The sequence below is a fragment of the Oncorhynchus masou genome, chromosome 32 (assembly GCF_036934945.1).
Source record: "Oncorhynchus masou masou isolate Uvic2021 chromosome 32, UVic_Omas_1.1, whole genome shotgun sequence".
Classification (NCBI taxonomy): domain Eukaryota; kingdom Metazoa; phylum Chordata; class Actinopteri; order Salmoniformes; family Salmonidae; genus Oncorhynchus; species Oncorhynchus masou.
The window spans coordinates 34,546,458-34,570,265 of record NC_088243.1 but is presented as its reverse complement, the minus strand read 5'-3'; the positions used below and the strand labels follow the sequence as shown (position 1 = coordinate 34,570,265).

At 43.7% G+C, this 23,808-nt stretch overlaps 1 protein-coding gene across 2 annotated transcripts in view; it reads left to right on the top strand.

Moving 5' to 3' along the window:
* The first annotated feature begins 529 nt into the window (after positions 1-529).
* tfb1m (transcription factor B1, mitochondrial) overlaps positions 530-23,808 on the top strand; it is a 47,623-nt gene continuing 24,344 nt past the window's right edge. The window contains exons 1-6 of one of the 2 annotated variants that reach the window (XM_064954010.1): positions 530-562; positions 7,305-7,450; positions 8,872-9,023; positions 9,143-9,251; positions 9,410-9,561; positions 9,695-9,814. In XM_064954010.1, the coding sequence (XP_064810082.1) occupies positions 7,318-7,450; positions 8,872-9,023; positions 9,143-9,251; positions 9,410-9,561; positions 9,695-9,814 (666 nt within the window). In that variant the 5' untranslated portion in view covers positions 530-562; positions 7,305-7,317. Of the gene's footprint in view, positions 582-7,304; positions 7,451-8,871; positions 9,024-9,142; positions 9,252-9,409; positions 9,562-9,694; positions 9,815-23,808 lie in introns of both variants that reach the window. The other variant, XM_064954009.1, reaches the window with a different exon arrangement.

The window sequence follows — 23,808 nt, the reverse complement described above, 5'->3', positions numbered from 1 at the left end:
CAAAGATGAGTCAATGTTGTCCACAGTTGTAAATAGCAGACAGATCAAACATGCTGATGATGAGAAATCATGGCAGAACACTTAATTGTTCTCCAGGGAATACATCAATCGATAATGTATATTGTATGTAATGCACACTTTTGGATTAGGGACAGACATTTCACGGCACTTCGCTACAGCTATGACCGGAAATGATTTTCGTAGCAGGTTAGGAAAAACACTTTCGCTAACCCTAACCCCTCTCCTAACCTTAACCTAATGATCATATTTTTCTAACGTGTTACGAAAAAGTAACTTCTGGTCGTTACTATATCGAAGTGGCGTGAAAATAGTTTATTTCACTTTTGAATTATACAGTATGTCAAATGTCGAAACTTCTTATCAAAACGCATCCTTCCCTCTGTTGCCCATAACCTATCATTACATCAACAAGATGTGGACGTTCAAAGGGAAACTGAAGTCCCGCCTCTCCCCAATTGATTGGTTGCAGAAGCAATCCCATTGGACGTCAACATGCCAGTTTCCTGACGAAAGCAATATTTCAGGAAAGGACATCAACGTGGTGAGAAACGTGTTATCAGGTTAACGCTTTTACCTTTCTAGGCTTGTGGTTTAAAGTTTGCGTTTAGCAGTCATATTGCACGGATGAGTAGAGTGAACCTAAATATGTTGTAACTGTTTCAGGTCAGAGGCTTTTGACCGAAAAACAAGGAAAACGTAGCTACATGCTGCTGGCTAGTTAGCTAGTATAGCTAACGTTACATGGTTACACGTTTTGCGTTGCTAGCTACAGTTTCAGCAAAGTTAGTTTAGTGTGGTTTAGAAACTGGTTTCAATTAAGAGCAAGATCTCTTCATGGTCACACTGAGAATCATTAGTTACAATGTATCACGTTGCCTGTTGACGGTTACCTGACGAACGCTCCATTCTCTTATGCCGAGGCTGAGTTGAGGAACGTTATTGATAACTGATTGCTCGATTTTCTAGCAACAACATTGAGTCACCGTCAGTCGATACTTGTAAATTATGAAAACGCTTATGGAGCGGTCGAAATGTACACAATTGTTACTCGGATAAAAATGGCGGAGGTCGTGCTATTTAAACATATCAATCAGGGGCAGGGTTTAGTTTTTTTCTTCATTTTGTCCAGGGGAGGGTCTAGGAGGGTGTCCACATGTTCCGGTTTGTGCAGGACAGTCCTGCATTTTGGCCCTTTGTCCCATAACCAAACAATTGTCTCGCATTTTATGGGTGGCCCTAGCTTTTTCCTGCGAGATGTTTAAGTGCTATGTATGTACGCTGCTCCAAAAAATAAAGGGAATACTTAAACAACACAATGTAACTCCAAGTCAATCACACTTCTGTGAAATCAAACTGTCCACTTAGGAAGCAACACTGATTAACAATACATTTCACATGCTGTTGTGCAAATTGAATAGACAACAGGTGGAAATTATAGGCAATTAGCAAGACACCCCCAATAAAGGAGTGGTTCTGCAGTTTGTGACCACAGACCACTTCTCAGTTCCTATGCTTCCTGGCAGATATTTTGGTCACTTTTGAATGCTGGCGGTGCTTTCACTCTAGTGGTAGCATGAGACGGAGTCTACAACCCACACAAGTGGCTCAGGTATTGCAGCTCATCCAGGATGGCACATCAATGCGAGCTGTGGCAAGAAGGTTTGCTGTGTCTGTCCGTGTAGTGTCCAGAGCATGGAGGCGCTACCAGGAGACAGGCCAGTACATCAGGAGATGTGGAGGAGGGCAACAACCCAGCAGAAGGACCGCTACCTCCGCCTTTGTGCAAGGAGGAGCACTGCCAGAGCCCTGCAAAATGCCCCCAGCAGGCCACAAATGTGTGTCTGCTCAAACAGTCAGAAACAGACTCCATAAGGGTGGTATGAGGGCCCGACATCCACAGGTGGGGGTTGTGCTTACAGTCCAACACCGTGCAGGACGTTTGGCATTTGCCAGAGAACACCAAGATTGGCAAATTTGCCACTGGCGCCCTGTGCTCTTCACAGATGAAAGCAGGTTCACACTGAGCACATGTGACAGTCTGGAGACGCCGTGGAGAACGTTGTGCTGCCTGCAACATCCTCCAGCATGACCGGTTTGGCGGTGGGTCAGTCATGGTGTGGGGTGGCATTTCTTTGGGGGGGCCGCACAGCCCTCCATGTGCTCGCCAGAGGTAGCCTGACTGCCATTAGGTACCGAGATGAGATCCTCAGACCCCTTGTGAGACCATATGCTGGTGCGGTTGGCCCTGGGTTCCTCCTAATGCAAGTCAATGCTAGACCTCATGTGGCTGGAGTGTGTCAGCCGTTCCTGCAAGAGGAAGGCATTGATGCTATGGACTGGCCCGCCCGTTCCCCAGACCTGAATCCAATTGAGCACATCTGGGACATCATGTCTCGCTCCATCCACCAACGCCACGTTGCACCACAGACTGTCCAGGAGTTGGCGGATGCTTTAGTCCAGGTCTGGGAGGAGATCCCTCAGGAGACCATCCGCCACCTCATCAGGAGCATGCCCAGGTGTTGTAGGGAGGTCATACAAGCACGTGGAGGCCACACACACTACTGAGCCTCATTTTGACTTGTTTTAAGGACATTACATCAAAGTTGGATCAGCCTGTAGTGTGGTTTTCCACTTTAATTTTGAGTGTGACTCCAAATCCAGACCTTCATGGGTTGATAAATTTGGTTTCCATTGATAATTTTTGTGTGATTTTGTTGTCAGCACATTCAACTATGTAAAGAAAAAAGTATTTAATAAGAATATTTCATTCATTCAGATCTAGGATATGTTATTTTAGTGTTCCCTTTATTTTTTTGAGCAGTGTATATTAAGCTGACAATTTTTGTAATCTTATCAACACATTCCAACTCTAGTCATTTAGATTTTTTTTGTCCTGTATTTTGGCCAGACATTATAACTGTCTCTTGCAGTCACGTTGCACTTATGAAAACATCATAAGGACTTGATAGATATGCCTACTGGTGATGTTGAACACTTCTCCAATCATTGTTGAGATCTGATATTCTGTGTTATATTTCTAAGAAAATCTACTTCCTGAGTTTTTGCACTGCTAGGATGGTGCATATAAAACTAGACTACACTATATTACACCCCCATTGCTGCAATAACAGCCTCCACTCTTCTGGCAAGGCTTTCCACTAGATGTTGGAACATTGCTGAAGGGACTTCCATCCATTCAGCCACAAGAGCATTAGTGAGGTTGGGCACTGATGTTGGGCGATTAGGCATGGCATGCAGTTGGCATTCCAATTCATCCCAAAAGTGTTTGATGGAGTTGAGATCAGGGCTCTGTGCAGGCCAGTCAAGTTCTTCCACACCGATCGACAAACCATTTCTGTATGGAACTCGCTTTGTGCACAGGGGCATTGTCATGAGGAAACAGGAAATGGCCTTCCCCAAACTGTTGCCTTAAAGTTGAAGCACAGAATTGTCTAGAAAGTCATTGTATGCTGTAGCGTTAAGATTTCCCTTCACCGGAACTAAGGGGCTTAGCCTGAACCATGAAGAACAGCCCCAGACCATTATTCCTCCTCCACCAAACGTTACAGTTGGCACTATGCATAGGGGAAGGTAGCGTTCTCCTGGCATCCATCAAAACCAGATTCGTTCGTCGAACTGCCATATGGTGTAGCGTGATATATCACTCTAGAGAACACGTTTCCACTGCTCCAGAGTCGAATGGCGGCAAGCTTTACACCACTCCAGCCGATGTTTAGCATTGCGCATGGTGAGCTTAGGCTTGTGTGCGGCTGCTCGGCCATGAAAACTCATTTCATGAACCTCCCGACAAACAGTTTTCGTGCTGATGTTGCTTCCAGAGGCAGTTTGGAATTTGGTAGTGAGTGTTGCAACCGAGGACAGACGATTTTTGCGCTACGTGCTTCTCCTCTCGGCGGTCCCGTTCTATTGAGCTCGTGTGGCCTACTACTTCGCGGCTGAGCCATTGTTGCTCCGAGACGTATCCTCTTCACAGTAACATCGCTTACAGTTGACCAGTGCAGTTGTAGCAGGGTAGAAATTTGACGAACTGAATTGTTGGAAAGGTGGCATCCGATGACTGTGGGTGCCACGTTGAAAGTCACTGAGCTCTTCAGTAAGGCCATACTACTGCCAATGTTTGTCTATGGAGATTGCATGGCTGTGTACTCGGTTTTGTACACCTGTCAGCAACGGGTGTGGCTGAAATAGGTGAATCCAATCATTTGAAGTGGTGTCCACGAACTTTTGTGTATCTCAGTGTCAGTCAAGGACTTGGTGTGTTAAGTTAACCAGGGCTCAAATTGAGGGGTATGTAAGGGTAAATGCTAAAAGCATAGACCTGATTCTATAATGATGCTCTAGTCTGCGATGCTTTATGCTAGAAACAAGCTGTAAAATGCAGGGGAAAGACCTGACTCCGATGCATATGGGATATCTGTTCAGGGGCGGCAGGGTAGCCTAGTGATTAGAGTGTTGGACTAGTAACCGGAAGGTTGCAAGTTCAAACCCCAGAGCTGCCCCTGAACAGGCAGTTAACCCACTGTTCCTAGGCCATCATTGAAAATAAAAATTTGTTCTTAACTGACTTGCCTTGGTTAAAGGTAAAAAATTTAAAAAAATCTTTGGTTTGTGTCTGACATTGAGGCAGCGCTACAACCTTTCATTGCAGAGGAGAAGTACAGTAATGTGATTATGTCACAATCAATTGACGTTCAACATTTTAACAGGTTATTAAACAACATACTATCTGTAAATTAGTCAGGAGCAAACCTGTATTATTTAGGCTATAATATTATTATTATTATTTCAAGGCAATAGCTTGCCATTTAAGAAATCATTTGTGAAGCGTTTGTGACAGCTATAAGCTGGCAGGAGCGCTCAGCATTTCAACAACAGCGTTTCAACACGCCTATAAATGTTGCATTTAGGCTGTTAAAATGAAATTGGATTGAACCAAATGCCTTATTAGGCATACATTCATTCTACAGTGCCATTGAATTCTCTTTTAGAAACAGGAGTTTGGCCTGTCTTTGGGATGAGGAGCATACGTGAGCTATGCATGCTTAGTTTGTTAATTTAGCCAAGCAGATGCTCTTATATTCCCATGCCCTGATCACAGTCAACACATCTATTTTGTAAAAACAATATCATGGAATAAAAATTATAGTTTCCCAAGTGAATCTTTTTACAAGTGCATAGACACTGAGTATACCAAACATTAGGAAAAACGTCCTAATATTGAGGTGCACCCTCCTCTCCCTTTTGCCCTCAGAACAGCCTCAATATGTCGGGGCATGGACTCTACCAGGTGTCGAAAGAACGTTCCACAGGGATGCTGGCCCATGTTGACTCCAATCCTTCCCACAGTTGTCAAGTTGGCTGGATGTCCTTTGGGTGGTGGACCATTATTGATACACACAGGAAACTGTTGAGTGTGAAAAACCCAGCAGCGTTGCAGTTCGTGACACAAACCCGTGCGCCTGGCACCTACTACCCTATCCTGTTCAAAGGCGCGTACATTATTTTGTCTTGCTGATTTACACTCTGAATGACACACACTCTCCACGTCTAAATTGTCTCAAGGCTTAAAAATCCTTCTTTAACCTGCCTCCTCCCCTTCATCTACATTGATTGAAGTGGATTTAACAACTGACATCAATAAGGGATCATAGCTTTCACCTGGATTCACCTGGCCAGTTTGTCATGGAAATAGCAGGTGTTCTTAATGTTTTGTACACTGTGTAGGCCTACTTTAAGGTATACGGCTGCTGTGTTAAAAAAACAAATGACGTTTTCTAATTCATTGATGATCAGATACTTCAGATGTAACTGGTTCTGTTGTCCCTTAATTCTTACAGTTGATGGACAACTTCAGATCTGTTCCAGACTTAGACTATCCTCTTTTTTAACAATGGCCTGTATAGAAATCACAATGTCTGGTGCTGCAGCTCATTCGTTGTTATGCTCTGTTGTGGAACTTGCGTACAGTCGTGTAAAATGACATGGAATTTAATGAAATGCGTTTATAGAATGCCATTTTTTTCACGGACCACAAATGAGATGATTGAGGTGCTTTTACTATAATGGTGATCAATTCACCCTTGTCTGCGGTGGTCTGGAAATCAACAATCTTCTGGCTACTTTTCCATGTAATGCTTACAAAACAAAGAAAAGTTTCTAAAACTTCATATGGAAGGCTTTGGTCTGCCCTAGGAGTGAGAGTATATGGTAGGCAGGTTCTCTGCTATTCATTTGATGTTTTAATGATTTGGTATGGGGGCGGGTGTCACTTGTTGTTCAAGTGTTCAGGGAGGGTCGGGTAAAATGATATTTGACTAAATAAAGGGAGGGCCATCCATTTTTATTTCAGAGTTCAGACTTCCTCCAGGTATCCGTCATTATAAATAACATACAGTCCCTTACCTGTAACCTACCTATGTTTGTCCTGTACAACTGCGGTTCTTCTGCGTGGGTGCTGAAATTCATACTTTTAAAATAAAAATGTTGGTGGTTGTATTCAGTAAAAGTTTTTATTAAAGTATGAATTTCAGCACCCTGCATAAGGGCCACAGTTATACAGGACAGTGTTTGTTTTCAGAATTTACATTTTTACAAGTATTGACTGATGGTGACTTAATGTTGTTGCTAGCAAATCGCTCGACCAGGTATCAATACTCAACTCTGCCTCGACATAAGAGAATGGAGTTGAGCGTTCCTCAGCTAGTTGAGGGTCTATCTGTTGTAACGTTAGGTCGGATGCTCTGATTCATTTATTCAAAATGAATAGTTTGACATTGACTAGTTGACTTTGACAGTTTTAGCATATGACTGTTGTAATGGGTTTGTCATTGTGGGGCAGAACCACCACAGAGTCATTCCACTATCTTTGGCAGGATACATCCATAACTGCCCAATATCAATTTCATAACACAGTGTATGTTGATCCACTGGGTGGCGATCAAGAACATGTTTTTCATCCTCAGAAATGTTACACCATGTATTTTCTCTCGCTACCGTTGATCATTCCTTGACAATGGCAGTTGTGCTTTTAATAGAGTATCTTATTTCGGATTCCTAATTCATATTATCGTTGAGCTCTAAAATGGAGCCTGGAAGCATGAGCATGATTGTCGTCATTATGGGAGATTAGCAGATCCCCAGATCTCTAAACTGTCACTAATTACTCTGACATTTACCCTCTCAGCGTAATTGCTCCCCTATTGAAGAGGTGCATTAATCATCATATTCTTACTATAGTACCGCCCTTTATATTTGCACATCAGAACGGTTTGAGGGATGGCGGGTCCCAGAAAGATTGCGTCATTTCGCCTGCCTCCCCTGCCCACCATTGGGGAGGTAATCAAACTGTACAACCTACGAGCAGAGAAACAGCTTTCCCAGAACTTTCTACTGGACATGAGGCTCACAGGTGAGTCAGCTGCCACCTCTAGCTGCAATGCACCAACACCTGGTACACTGTGTCTTCTACACAATGAGGACGCGATGGTGTTTTTCCTTCCCCCTGTTCACATCACTTTTAGTGTACTAGACTGAAGTGCCCACATAGGCTTGTCCACAAGCAGCAGACACTACCGATGTGATTCTATCAGTGATGCAGTGCTGCAGATCTGATCTGGTGCCCTTGAACAAGGTTTCTGTTTTAGATAAAAGCATTAAAGAAGCATAGCCAGCTTTGCCAAGGAGAGCTGGGAGCCAGGCATATGCCTATGCTAAAATACAGTGCCACTACCCACCTTTTATTTAGTCTGCAAGTCATATACATATGGAAGCCACTATTCTTGAATATTAGAATGTCATAATAAAATATGCATAGTGCATTGATACAGGTAACTACCAAAATAAAGGAAACGCCAACATAGTGATTTAATAGGGTGTTGGGCCACCAGAACAGATTCAATGCTTAGGGCCCAATTACATTTATTGTATCCCCCCCGATTCTGTTTTATTAATTTTATTTGGTCTTATTTTTTCCTTTTCTCTTTTTCTTCAGGTTTCAGTTTACCAATTTTGGTGGGTTTTCGTTTTCAAAATCAGACTTTTTTAAATAGAAAAATAACTAAATGTTTTAAGTCCACAACAATGATTAAACCACACTAGCCTACTGACTTGAGGTCTGGGAAAAGAAATGTGGATTTTTGGGTGTAGGCCTAGATAAGAGAGGGTTTTTTGGGTTAGCGATTCTGTGCTCATGTGACTGCAGAGTTAGCAAAACAAATGGCCACTGGATTGATGCAAATACTAGTTTATATTGTTGAATTCCATCTTAATGTCTGGATTCTGTCCTCATTCTCCTTTTTACAAGGCCCTAAATGTACTTTGGCATAGATTCTATAAGTGCCTGGAACTCTATTGCAGAGATGCGACACCATTCCTCCATGAAAAATTCCAGAATTTGTTGTTTTGTTGGTGGTGGTTGAAAACACTGTCTCAGGTGTGGCTCCAGAATCTCCATAAGTGTTCAATTGGGTTGAGATCTGGTGACTGAGACACACACACACACACACCCTTTAAACCTGCAATGCTCCTTTGAGACCCCTCTTTCAAAGTCACTGAGATCTCTTCTTTTAGCCATGGTAGCCAAAATAATGGGCAACTGGGCATTTTTATACATGACCCTAAGCATGATGGGATGTTAATTGCTTAATATACTGAGGAACCACACCTGTGTGGAAGCACCTGCTTTCAATATAGTTCGTATCCTTTATTTACTCAAGTGTTTCCTGTAATTTGGCAGTTATTTGTACATTGTTCACCTTTATTATATCCAACCCATTCCAATGTGAGTAAGTAGTACACCCTGGTCGCTGTGTGTTTTCTCAACTTGTGTAGATAAGATTGTGCGCCAGGCAGGCAGTCTGAGGGACGCCCACGTGTGCGAGGTGGGTCCTGGACCTGGAGGTCTGACCCGCTCCATCCTCAACGCTGGGGCTGCAGACCTGCTGGTGGTGGAGAAGGACAACCGCTTTATACCTGGACTAAAGGTACTTAACAGGAGAATATGCAGGAAAGGGTTGTCTTTCAAATAATTGCAGAAATTAGAAACGGTAAAGTAGTTTTTAAATTCTCAAGTACCTGTAAGATGCCATGTCCGTTTCCTCAGCTCTTGTCTGAAGCAGCACCAGGGAAGCTCAGGGTTGTCCATGGTGACATACTCACATACAGAATGGACAGAGGATTCCCAGACGTCATAACCAAGGCATGGGAGGATGGTGAGTGAGATGAAAAAGTAGATGGGTAGATTTGTCACTTGCCTGGTTGATGGAAGTGCCTACTAGATTGCTTTATGTCTGGAACAATAAGTACATTGATTTTGTGCCATGTTTTGCAACATGCAAAAGTGTTGTTGACTACATCTGTCCCTGCTCAGATCCACCGGACCTGCATATCATAGGGAACCTTCCCTTCAGTGTGTCCACTCCTCTCATCATCAAGTGGCTGGAGAACATATCCAACAGAACTGGACCCTTTGTTTACGGCCGGACCAGACTGACCCTTACCTTCCAGAAAGAGGTGGCAGAAGTATGTGTGCTGTCCAGTACTGTTTATTCTCACTAAGTCGGTTTTCCTGAATTTCCATTTGTATTATTCAGCAATGATCTACTGTTCAGGGTATAAATTATACAGACCAAATATGTTGGGTTATCCTCTCCAGAGGTTGACAGCCAGCACAGCCAGCAGACAGAGGAGTCGTCTGTCCATCATGGCCCAGTACCTCTGTACTGTAAAGAGCTGCTTCACCATCCCAGGACGGGCCTTCATCCCCAAACCTGAGGTAGGACCCAACGCTCTGCTTTACTCTGCCCACTACACACGCACATACCATCTTGGCTGTATATCATAGATGATAATGACAATACTCCATGGTGACAAAGTTGATGATGACAAAAATCCAGACCGCGATAAATTGACAATTATTTGCGATAATGATAAATCTGCTATAAATTACGAACAATTGTTTTTTGGGGAGGTGCTACAGCTGGGCGATATGGACAAAAAGTCATAGAACTGTTTTTTTGCTCAATAACAACAAATACAATGATAATGTTTTAATGGACAGTTACTTAGCGGCAGAGCCCCAGACCTTTATTTTCCAGTGTCAAGTAAGACAACTGAAACGGTGGTCTATGATTTAAAAAATTAAGCTATTTCATGGAACATATCCAGGAAATACATGATTCTATTTTGATGTGCAACATGTCAAAATTGGATCCAGAATTAGCATACTTCTTTTTGGCATCTTTGTGCATATTGGCCTATAAGCTACACTGAGTGTACAAAACATTATGAACACTTGCTCTTTCTATGAGATAGCTTTCACCTGGTCAATCTATGATCCCTTATTGATGTCACCTGTTAAATCCACTTCAAATCAGTGTAGATGAAGGGGACATGTTAAATAAGGAGTTTTAAGCCTTGAGACTATGTAGACATGGATTGTGTATGTGTGCCATTCAGATGGTGAAGGGGCAAGACAAACATATTGAAGTGCCATTTGAACTGGGTATGGTAGTAGGTGCCAGGCACACCGGTTTGTGTGTCAAGAACTGCAACACTGCTGGGCATCAAAACGATACTAACTACAGCCTACTCCAGTTGTAAATGGGTGCCGTGAACTCAATATTAAGAGGTGAGAAATGCATGATATACTCCCAGAAAGCTGTGACTTTCCTCTAGAGGTCGACCGATTAATCAGAATGGGCGATTAATTAGGGCCGATTTCAAGTTTTCATAACAATCGGAAATCAGTATTTTTGGGCGCCGATTTGCCAAAAAATGTTTTTTATATACCTTTTATTTAACTAGGCAAGTCAGTTAAGAACACATTCTTATTTTCAATGACGGTCTAGGAACGGTGGGTTAACTGCCTCGTTCAGGGGCAGAACGACAGATTTTCACCTTGTCAGCTCAGGGGATCCAATCTTGCAACCTTACAGTTAACTAGTCCAATGCAATAACGACCTGCCTCTCTCTCGTTGCACTCCACAAGGAGACTGCCTGTTACGCGAATGCAGTAAGCCAAGGTAAGTTGCTAGCTAGCATTAAACTTATCTTATAAAAAACAATCAATCATAATCACTAGTTAACTATACATGGTTGATGATATTACTAGATATTATCTAGCGTGTCCTGCGTTGCATATAATCTGACTGAGCATACAAGCATACAAGTATCTAAGTATCTGACTGAGCGGTGGTAGGCAAAAACAGGCACGTAAACATTCATTCAAACAGCACTTTTGTGCGTTTTGCCAGCAGCTCTTCGTTGTGCGTCAAGCATTGCGCTGTTTATGACTTCAAACCTATCAACTCCCGAGATGAGGCTGGTGTAACCGATGTGAAATGGCTAGCTAGTTAGCGCGCGCTAATAGCGTTTCAAACGTCACTCGCTCTGAGCCTTCTAGTAGTTGTTCCCCTTGCTCTGCATGGGTAACGCTGCTTCGATGGTGGCTGTTGTCGTTGTGTTGCTGGTTCGAGCGCAGGGAGGAGCGAGGAGAGGGATGGAAGCTATACTGTTACACTGGCAATACTATGATCATCCAATAGTCAAAGGTTAATGAAATACAAATGGTATAGAGGGAAATAGTCCTATAATTCCTATAATAACTACAACCTAAAACTTCTTACCTGGGAATATTGAAGACTCATGTTAAAAGGAACACCAGCTTTCATATGTTCTCATGTTCTGAGCAAGGAACTTAAACGTTAGCTTTCTTACAAAGCACATATTGCACTTTTACTTTCTTCTCCAACACTTTGTTTTTGTATTATTTAAACCATTATTTACTTGAGGCTAAATAGATTTTATTGATGTATTATATTAAGTTAAAATAAGTGCTCTTTCAGTATTGTTGTAAATGTCATTATAATAAATAAATAAATAAAAATCAGCCGATTTAATCGGTATCTGCTTTTTTGGTCCTCCAATAATCGGTATCGGCGTTGAAAAATCATAGTCGGTCGAACTCTACTCTCCTCTCTGGAACTAGAAAAACAGTAGCTGCTTTGAAAACTGCCTTTCCAGCAATACCCCTTTAAGCAACGGTCACATGCCTGTGCTGCTCAGAATGCATCTCTCCCTCCTCCGTGCGCACAGTGGGGAGAGGGAATGAGAGCCAGCAGGCAACAGCGAAACAGGGACAGGCAGATACTTTCAAAGTAGGAATCAACACAATGCATATATTGCCGTTGACCATATAATGGTTTTAGAACAATCTACAGAAACGTTGTGTAGCAAAGTCGCAGAAAATGGCCGATGTAAGCAAAATGCTTTGGAAAGAGGAAGGCCGTGTTGGTATACGTCATTTTTTTGGTCTATCGTCCCAGCTCTTAAACCTTGTTCAAAACACTAACTGTAACTTTAACAAGCTGTTGCTTATCAACAGTTTGTTGATAGTCTGTTAGAGCATCTACAGACGGAAAGTCCGGACTATCCACATGACGTGTGGCCCCTGTTTACTCTCTGTTCTCCTCTTCCTCCATTGCCCCCATTTCTTTGTCATTCAAGTCTTTCTGCTACTGTCACTCAACTCTTTATGAGACACGTACAGTACAAGAGTTCATTACGGCTGCGTTAAATCAATGTTGTCTCAGAAGTGTCTTCGGAATTGTGACAATTGGGTAATTATGCCTGGTGGGTATTTGAGATGCAGTGCTATCACACAGAGCAGTAATGAGAGCTCGATCCCTTTCACAGTCTTAGGTCTGTGAAACTGGTGAGGGGAATGATTATTATGTACAATTATAGGCCTAGGATACAGACTACAGAGAATGATGTTTCTCTGTTCTTGGGGATGGGTTTTAGGTTGGACTTGGGTCCCCTGAAGAAGTTGTCCCTCTTTGAAAGCCCTCTGTTAGTAAATATTTCATCTGTATGCAATGGATGGAGTAAGGGAAGAACAGAGGAGCAGTGAAGTGAATGAAACTAGGGCTGATTGTTCATTCTCTTAGAAGAAATAGCTTCAATGATTATTTTATCACGCTGAAGCGGCTTTTACGCTATCTCTGTGTGTTCTTGTGTGTGTGTCCGAGTGTGTCTAAATGTACACGTACCATGCGTGTATGTGCGCAGGCCTGCGTGTATGTGGGTCTGAGTAGTATGTGTTTGTGCTGCAGTTGTTCATTTGTGCTCATGTGTGGTTATGTAGGATATCCGTGATTTTAAGTTTCAGTCATTTAACAGACGCTCTTATCCAGAGCACCTTAGTTAGTGCATTAATCTTAAGATACAGTAGCCAGGTGGGAGAATCACATATCACAGGCAACAATTTCTTCTCAAAGTAGCTGTCAGTAGAGTCAGAGCTAGAAGGGGGGGGGATCAAGGGCAAGTGCTGGCTAAGTGTTATTTCTTTTTTGTGTGTGTGGGGGGGGGGGGGGTGAGGAGGAGGATAATTTAAGATACTGTTTGAAGAGGTAGGGTTTCAGATGTTCTCTGAAGATGGGCGGGACTCTGCTGTCCTAGCTTCAGGAGGAAGCTGATTCCACCATTGGGGTGCCAGGACAGAGAAGAGCTGAGCGGGAGCTGTCCTCCCACAGGGGTGGGAGGGCCAAGAGACCGGAGGTGGCAGAGCGGAGTGCTCGGGTTGGGGTGTAGGGTTTGAGCATAGCCTGAAGGTAGGGAGGGTCAGTTCCTCTTGCTGTTCCATAGGTAAGCACCATGGTCTTGTAGTGGATGCAAGCTTTCAACTGGAATCCAGTGGAGTGTGTGGAGGAGCAGGGTGACGAGAGAACTTGAAAGGGAAGGTTGAAAAACAGGCAGGCTTCTGCGTTCTGGATAGTTGCAGGGTTTTGATGGCACAAGCGGGGAGCCCAGCCAACAGCGAGTTGCGGTAGTCCAGATGGGAGAGGACAAGTGCCTGGATTAGGACCTGCGCAGCTTCCTGTGTGAGGTAGGGTCGTACTCTACGGATGTTGTATGGCAGGTATTCCCAAACTGGGGACAATGCCATCGGGGTACGGCAAATAAAAATGTGATAAATATAAAAAAATTGCGGGGTTATACATTTGGGTGAGATTTTTTCTCTGGCCTGAGTAGCCTCGTTTCACTGCCAAAAATAAAATTAAACCATCTAGTGTTCAGCGAAATAACAACACAATGTCAAATACAGGTAGCCTAGTCAAATAATGAATAAAGAGTTCCTGAATGTACGATTACAGGGACTCTCCGCAACTATATTCAGTGTGCGGGACAAAATTGAGGTTATGATAAAGAAGTCTGAGCTATTTTCTGTCCTCATTAACAAGGACAACACACAGGTCTTTCCATCATTGTATCATGTTTTGTGTGCAAATGAACTCACAAATGAACTAATTTGACAATGTCAAATGTGATGTAGTAAAGAACCTGAATGAGCTGGGTGCGCAATTACGCAGGTACTTTCCCGAAACGGGTGACACGTTATCCCTTTCATGCCCTGCCTCCAGTCTACTTACCGATATCTGAACAAGAGAGCCTCAACGAAATTGCAACAAGCAGTTCTGTGAAAATTTCATCAGAAGCCACTGCCAGATTTCTGGATAGGGCTGCACTCAGAGTATCCTGCCTGATGCCCAACTACGTACCTATGTGAGAGTGGATTCTCGGCCCTCACTAGCATGAAAACTAAATACAGGCACAGACTGTGTGTGGAAAAAGACTGAGACTCTCTCCAATACAACCCAACATTGCAGAGTTCTGTGCATCCTTTCAAGCACACCCTTCTCATTAACCTGTGGTGAGTTATTCACAGTTATTGATGAACAAATAAGGTTTTATATGTAAGATGGCTAAATGAAGAGAAAAGTCATTGATTATTATTTGTGTCCTGAAGAGCTCTTTGTCACTTCCCACGAGCTGGGTCGTGACAAAAACTCACACTCTTTGTCAATTAACTGCTTCTGAGGCAGTACAGTAGTATGAGAGTACATCAGTGGGAGTTATTCGGCCAAGAAATCTACTACTGACCATATCAATGCTAAGAAGCAATGCATACGAGGTAGGATGGGTATTGGAGAGTGAAGCTGTATTGCTGACGGCTGTGTGTCTCTTTCTGGGGAGGCCTGGTGGAGCAGAGTGCGTTCTGAGATAGAGGGGAGCGTTCACATAGCCGAGGTAGACAAATCCAACACATCTAATCTAATTGGTGGTGTTATCTTGCTCTCTCTAGCTTTGGATCAATTCATTAATACAGATGAAGGAACATTGCTGCTGCGTAGCTGTAATTATACTCGTCAACAGTTCTAAGAAAATGTGTCACAAAGAATCTGATGCCCCACACAACACACTGCTAACTCCCATTTTTAGAAGCAGGGACCGTGTCAGTCCCCCCCCCCCCTCACCTTGGTGGTGAAAATGCATTTAATAGTTGTACGCTCTAACCAACAAACAACAATTAATCCATTGAACATTTTAAAACCCAATGGAGAGAAAATGGCAATTAATTAATTAAGTGTTTAATTAAGCAATAAGGCCTGAAGAGGTGTGGTATATGGCCAATATACCACGGCTAAGGGCTATTCTTATGCACAACGCAACACAGAGTGACTGGTAAAGCCATTAGCCATGGTATATTGGCCATATAACACAACACCCCGAGCTCCCCTATTGCTATTATATAAACTGGTTACCAACGTAATTAAAACAGCAAAAATGAATTTCTTTTCATATCTGTCGTCTGATATACTACAGATTTGACCCAATCAGCATTCAGGGCTTGAACCACCCAGTTTATAATACATTTTAACCTGAGGGAAAGAGAGGCACATTGTAGCTGACTGGTGATTAGATGGGAGGAAACATTGAATCCATTTTACATTAGCAGCTGCTGGCCCATATTGAACTGTCGTGAGGAGATGGGCCTTATCCTTTGCATTATCTCACCTTTGGAATTAACGTATTGGCTACCTCTGTAACGTTGGCTGCGCAATTCTGATATATTTTTTAACTATTTGGTCTTTTGACCAATCAGATTAGCTCTGAAAAAGATCTGATGTGATTGGTCAAAAAACCTATTAGTGGAAAAAATGTCAGAGTTGCGCTGCCTGTCTAAACGTAGACAATGTTACAGAGGTAGCCAGTGCGGTGGTGAATGGCGATACAGGTCATTTGTACATTTTTAAATTACACTACCGTTCAAAAGTTTGGAGTCACTTCGAAATGTCCTTGTTTTTGAAAGAAAAGCACATTTCTTGTCCATTTAAAATAACGTCAAATTGATCAGAAATACAGTGTAGACATTGTTAATGTTGTAAAGGACTATTGTAGCTGGAAACGACAGTTTGCGCTGTTCTGTGAAGGGAGTAGTACACAGCGTTGTACGAGATCTTCAGTTTCTTGACAATTTCTCACGTGGAATTGCTTTCATTTCTCAGAACAAGAATAGACTGACGAGTTTCAGAAGACATGTCTTTGTTTCTGGCCATTTTGAGCCTGTTATCGAACCCACAAATGCTGATGCTCCAGATCCTCAACTAGTCTAAAGAAGGCCAGTTTCATTGCTTCTTAAATCAGAACAACAGTTTTCAGCTGTGCTAACATAATTGCAAAAGGGTTTTCTAATGATCAATTAGCCTTTTAAAATGATAAACTTGGATTAGCTAACACAATGTGCCATTGGAACACAGAAGTGATGGTTGCTGATAATGGGCCTCTGTATGCCTATGTAGATATTCCATTAGAAATCAGCCTTTCCAGCTACAATAGTCATTTACAACATCAACAGTATCTACACTGTATTTCTGATCAATTCGATGTTATTTTAATAGACAAAAAAAGGAGGACATTTCTAAGTGACCCCAAACTTTTGAACGGTAGTGTACATTTTTATGTTCAGAAAAAAACAAATGGTTTTATTGGCTTAATGGAAAGCACATGAAGTACATTAATGGCTGTATCTGATTAATATTCTGACGGAGGGTCAAGGAGTTTGTGACCTCAGCTACAGAGACCGGAGATCATGTGACACTGTTGTGGTCATTTGCCTTCAACATCATAGCGTGTTGGTTTTCAGCCAACCCTGCTTTTCTCACTGCCTTACTTAAAATTGAGGTTGATTTGTATGAAGAGTGGAAAACATATCAGCGAGACTTGCCCATCCATTTCATCCTCTCTTCTAGCCTGCACAGTTCTTTCCTGGCAGAATGTGATTAAAATCTGCCTGTAATTGACGGCTCTATAAGCTCTATAAGAGCCACTCCATCACATCCTAGAGTGCTGCTTCTCCACAGTAGACCCCCAGGCCTTCAAGCTCCAGACACAGCCCAGCATGAGGAGAGGGTAGGACAGAGATTTAGAGATGGAGAGAATGGGAGGTGGAGAGGGAGTGGGAGAGACAGAGCAGTAGGAGTTGGAATGCTGCGGCTTGCAGTCAGTGTGTCCTCCACATGCCGTAGGAGAGGAGAACGCCCGGAGACAGATTCATGACGTTGATGGATCTGAAGGGAGAGTGAAGCGGACCTCCAGCAGATGGTTGTCTGGGGCCGTCACCAGCCACCCTGAGTAATAGGAAACCCACAGTCTCTGTCTCTGAGGGGGAGGGCCGTACAGATGTTTTCCTTGTACACAGCCCCTACTGAGGACCACGGGCCATATGACTGCTGGTGACATTAATACTGCTCGCTCTGCATTGTGGATCTCTTGTGGCTCATTGGTGTCAGATACTGAGATTTGGCCAATGAAGAGCCATTCCAGACTGCCATAGATGCAGATTCAATATGATGTTCACCATAAATGTATTGTATACTGAACATAAATCTGATGTTACTGAGTCAAAGTAAGTAAATCAGTCAATTGAAATGAATTCATTAGGCCCTAACCTATAGATTTCACATGACTGGGCAGGGTGCAGCCATGGGTGGGCCTGAAAGGGCATAGGCCCACCCACTTGACAGCCAGCCCTACCCACTGGGGAGCCAGGCATAGCCAATCAGAATGAGTTTTCCCCCACAAAAGGGCTTTATTGCAGACATTCCCAGTGGCCTACTTGGTGTGTGAAATGCTGGATCAACTAGGATCAAGGGGCAGGGCAATTTATGACTTGTTTTGGGTAATCAGTGGCTGTATTGTGCGGGGGTTCACCTCTCCTAGGCAATCCGCAATTAGTGCAGGGAAATGTGCTCTCCACCTCTGCTAGGCAATTGGCAATTATTGTTAGTTCTTTAGTCTCCCCTGGTTTCTCAGCGGCAGCTGTAAGCAGTGGTCGTAGTCAGTGGCGATTTTGTCTCAAAACTAAGACCGTCGCCGAAAAACTAAGACGGCTTTGCCGAGTTGTTCTGTGAGGTTTAGAGGAAGGAAAGAGAGGAAGGCTCCACACCACGCTCTCACTTGAGTATCTTAGCTAGTTGTTTACAGATCTCATTTTGCTCTTTTGTAGCTTTGTCAGCTGTGTGCGTTTTCTATACGTGTTCGCACCTCTCCCTGTAGGCTTTACAGACGCTCCCCACCACTTGGCCGCAACCCTTCTAATTTTAGTGTCCCCTGCACGCACAGCCCATGTGAAATTTCGGATCTTTGGCAGTGTTTGGGAATGCCTATCTGCGGTCAAGAAGGCAGAGTTCATCTCAGCCTTTGCTGCCCTTCAGTCTCTTGACTTTTTGGCCCTGACAGAGACATGGATCACCCCAGAGAACATCTGACTATATTTTCTCTCATATTCCGAGAGCATCTGGTCGTTGCGGTGGTGGCACAGGTCTACTCAAGTGGAGATTTTTTTTCTCCTTCTCTCACCTGTCCAACTCCTCATTTGAATTCCATACTGTCACTTGTCCACTCACCTGATTCTGCCTCTTCGACCCTACTCTCCTCCCTTCTCTGCAATCCTATGACTCGCACTGTCCCCTTTCCTCCCGGCTGGCTCGGCCCTCCTGCTCCGTGGCTGAGTGACTCATTGCGAGCTTACAGAACAAGGCTGTGGGCAGCTGAGTAAAAATGGAGGGAAACTAAACTTCCGGAGGACCCATCTTCTCTTCCTCTCTATCTGCTGCTAAAGCCACTTTCTGCCACACTAAATTTCAACCCTAGGAAACTCTCTTCCACATTCTCCTTCCTCCTTAATTGGGCTCCCGAGTGGCGCATCGGTCTAAGGCACTGCATCTCATCACTACAGACCCTGGTTCAATTCCAGGCTGTATAACAACCGGCTGTGATTGGGAGTCCCATAGGGCAGCGCACAATTGGCCCAGTGTCATTAGGGTTTGGCCGGGATGGGCCGTCATTGTAAATAAGAATTTGTTCTTAACTGACTTGCGTAGATAAATAAAGGTTGAAATAAAATAATCCTCACCTCCCTATCCGCGGACGACTTTGTCAACCACTTTGGGGGGAAAAAGGTTGACGACATCCGCTCCTCATTCACTCAGCCTATTGAGTTCACTGGTCCCACACCTTGACCTCTGACTCCCCTCTTTCTCAGGCTATGCACACTCTTGGATTGCATCCTACCTGACAGGCTACTCCTACCAGGTGACGTGGAGAGGATCTGTGTCTGCACCACGTACTCTCACTACTGGTGTCTCCCAGGGCTCGGTTCTAGGCCCTCTCCTCTTCTCTCTATACACCAAGTCACTCAGCTCAGTCATATCCTCACAGAGTCTCTCCTATCATTGCTATGCGGATGACACTCAATTACTTTTCACCTTCCCCCTTTCTGACACTCAGGTGGCGACACGCACCTCTGGGTGCCTGGCAAATATCTCAACTTGGATGTCGGCCACATGAAGCTCAACCTCGACAAGACGGAACTGCTCTTCCTCCCAGGGAAGGCCTGCCCGCTCAAAGACCTCTACATCACGGGTCACAACTCCACAGTGTCGCCCTCCCAGAGTGCAAAGAACCTTGGCATGACCCGGACAACACCCTGACGTTCTCTGCAAACATCAACCAGTGACCTGCTCCTGCAGGTTCATGCTCTACAACATCTGTCCTACCTCACACAGGAAGCGGCGCGGGTCCTAATCCAGGCACTTCAAATCAAATTTATTTTCAAATCAAATTTATTCAAATCAAACTTGTCCTCTCCCGTCTGGACTACTGCAACTCTCTGTTGACTGGGCTCCCCGCTTTTGCCAACAAACCCCTGCAATTTATCCAGAATGCATTAGCCCACCTGTTTTTCAACCTTCCCTTTCAAGTTCTCTCATGTTAACCTGCTCCTCCACACACTCCACTGGCTTCCAGTTGAAGCTTGCATCCACTACAAGACCATGGTGCTTACCTATGGAACAGCAAGAGGAACTGCCCCTCCCTACCTTTAGGCTATGCTCAAACCCTACACCCCAACCCGAGCACTCCGTTCTGCCACCTCAGGCCTCTTGGCCCTCCCACCCCTGTGGGAGGACAGCTCCCGCTCAGCTCTTCTCTGTCCTGGCACCCCAATGGTGGAATCAGCTTCCTCCTGAAGCTAGTACAGCAGAGTCCCTGCCCATCTTCAGAGAACATCTGAAACCCTACCTCTTCAAACAGTATCTTAAATTATCCTCACCTCAACCCCCCCCAAAAAAATAAATAAAAAGAACACTTAACCAGCACTTGCACTTAACAGGCCCCCCCAAAATGTACTTTCTATGCCTGTGATATGTGGTTGTCCCACAGTACAATCATCTTAAGATGGCTAACTGAAGTCGTTCGGTATGAGATTGTCTGCTAAATGACTCAAATGTGTGACAAAATTGCACATTCTAAAGTGGCCTTTTACGCTCCCCAGCGCAAGGTGCATCTGTCTAATGATCATGCTGTATCATCAGCTTCCTAATAAGCCACACCTGTCAGGTAGATGGATTATCTTGGCAAAGGAGAAATGCTTTCTGACAGGGATATAAACAAATTTGTTCACAAACTTTGAGAGAAATAAGCATTTGTGGGATTTCTTTATTTCAGCTTGTGAAACATGGGACCAACACTTTACATGTTGTGTTTATATTTTAGTTCAGTGTAAAATGTACCGTAGTTTTTTCCCAGTTTTGTATAGTGGCAAGGACAATGATGCCAGATCATTGTATTTCTCAGTATCTTTGTAAGGGAAATAGCCGAACTCTCTCCTGAACAAATATAACCAATAGATTTATACAGTGAGCCTGTATAGGTGTTCCTCCTACTGCACGTTGTACTACAGCACAATTCATCTAAGCCTATTCCTATAAACGGGGTCAACCATGGTATCAAGAGTATAGGAAAGTTATTTCAAGGACTTGGTGCAGAGCGGTAAACGCCTGAGGGCTTGGACTCGATTCATCATAGTCCCAAGGTTAAAAAAAAAGCTACAAATACTTCACCCTCCCTCAAAAAATGCCTAGGTTGGTCGGAGTTTGCTTATCAATATCTTGAGAGATCTATTGCCCCTCTTATCTTAAATGAATGCTGGTTTAGCCGCTACTCAATGGCGTGTGTTTTCTAAGTCCTGTCTGTTTAACATGAACAACACCCCATGCCAAAAAAACATTTAGGTATTCTGAAAACAAGCTAGTGGAGGAATCCTGGCCATGTTTCAGGAAAAGAAGGTCAGCTTCAAACAGGCAATCACAGGCGGGTTCTGTGAAACACTATGCAAGTCGGAGAAAAAGGAGCTACAGTATTGAAAGGATCAGTCCATAAGCTGTCAACTCTACTGTGCTTTTTTGAAGATACTAATTAAAACTTCAAGCGCTGTGATTTTACAACTTCTTTTCAGCCTGTTCAGTGAGCGCTTCAATTGAGCCGTGTGTTTTTCACACAAACACAATACAGTTAAGCCTCCACTTCTAGGACAAAATGTGTCTGTGGTGCAAAAACATAATTTGATATGAATTTGTTTCAGGCATTCTAGACTAATGAAAGTACTGTAGCTCAAAGGACTCTGCATTTCACAAACAATATATATGTTTTGCAGATTCCACAAATGCGTTTTTGTTTCTTTAACACTTTCCAAACCAGTCTTATCCCTCTTCAGACAATGCTTAATAATTAAGTGAGGAAAGGCCTGTTTCAATTCCCACTGTGTAGTCGTAGTGTACCTTACCTTTAGCCAATCTTTTCTGATGCTTATGGTGATCTGAAATATTAAAACGCTCCTTTTGAACTGTCAGGGTGTCTTGTTTTCCTACTGCCCCCCCCCCCGTTTGTCATCTAGCCTAGCGTAGCTCATACTGCTTCTCTCAGCGCTTTACAGCAGCAGCAAGGTCATTGCCATTACTCCCCCCAGCCTCTCGGATGTGTGCTGGAACAGGAGGGGCATAGTCTTGGACAATGCAAGGTCATTTTCAGCTGCTGTTGATGACCATATTTTATCTCTAATATGGACTCTCATGAAGATGATGGTTGTCAGGAAGAAAAAGCCTCGCATTAACGATGGTGAAATATTGGCGCGCTTTGGGTGATTTGTTTCTCAGCAACGCATTACAGCACTGCAGTTATTGCTGATTGGGTTTTGATGACTGATAGAGCGTTGAGATTCTTGGCCCAGCCTAAGTCCGTCTTTGTACCTGTCAACATCATGACTCCCGAGGTGCTTCACGGAAACATGTTTAGTGATATCATCACCCGCGCCTATGATTCAATCATTTTTTATTTAATACTGGTGAACTATGAAGATACCAGCTGTAAAATGTTATTGATAAAAATGTTTAAGGATGAAGAGCTGATTTACGCGCACATGTTTAGTTTGTCTCATAACCACCTACATCTATACAACCTATATCATGCATCTCTTGTTGTTCTCTGTTCAAGTTATACGAGTCGACTTGATGCTCAAGGTGGGATATACAGTTAGATTAACCCTATACCTGGAAGTCTGCAGGGTTCAAAGCTCTCATCCCAGAGCTGAGCCCACATCCCTGAGCTGTCATGACGGCAACTCAAGGTGAGAGCCTTTTGAAGGAAATGTAGGTTAAATACACAGAGGAGCGGATCTTATTAACGTTTACCCAAGAGGGGAGCTGCTATTTGATCTCCACTCTGTTGCATAAACAAGAGGAGAGAGAGCGTTGAATAATCCATGTTTGTTTCAGGAAAGCACATTTCTCCTAACATCCCACTGCTGACTTGGCTGTAATCAGCTGTAATGAGAAAAGAGATTGGAGATTCTCTCAGAGTAACTATCTAGTTATCGGAGTCCTCTTGCATTTGCATGTTTTTAATGGACAATAAACCGTGTGTATAAGTGCATAAAATAATTAGAAAATACATGACTGATTCTAGTGCAAAATAGTTTTTTGTATTGCAATGTCTAGATTCTTTGTAAAAAGTCAGAAATAGCCTCCCGGGTGGCACAGTGGTTAAGGGTGCTGTACTGCAGCGCCAGCTATGCCACGAAACTCTGGGTTCGCGCCCAGGCTCTGTCGTAACCGGCTGTGACCGGGAGGTCCGTGGGGCGACGCACAATTGGCCGGGTTAGGGAGGGTTTGGCCGGTAGGAAAATCCTTGTCTCATCGCGCACCAGCGACTCCTGTGGCGGGCCGGGCGCAGTGCGCGCTAACCAAGGTTGCCAGATGCACGGTGTTTCCTCCGACACATTGGTGTGGCTGGCTTCCGGGTTGGATGGCGCTGTGTTAAGAAGCAGTGCGGCTTGGTTGGGTTGTGTATCGGAGGACGCATGGCTTTCAACCTTCGTCTCTCCCGAGCCCGTACGGGAGTTGTAGCGATGAGACAAGATAGTAGCTACTAAAACGATTGGATACAACGAAATTGGGGAGAAAGAGGTAAAAAAAAGGTCAGAAATAGGTCGACCGGCTAATCTAATCTCTTCTATATTAGGCAGACCATAGATACTTGACAGTTATACATTGAGGAACATACATGTTTATTATTTTACACAGGCTAGTA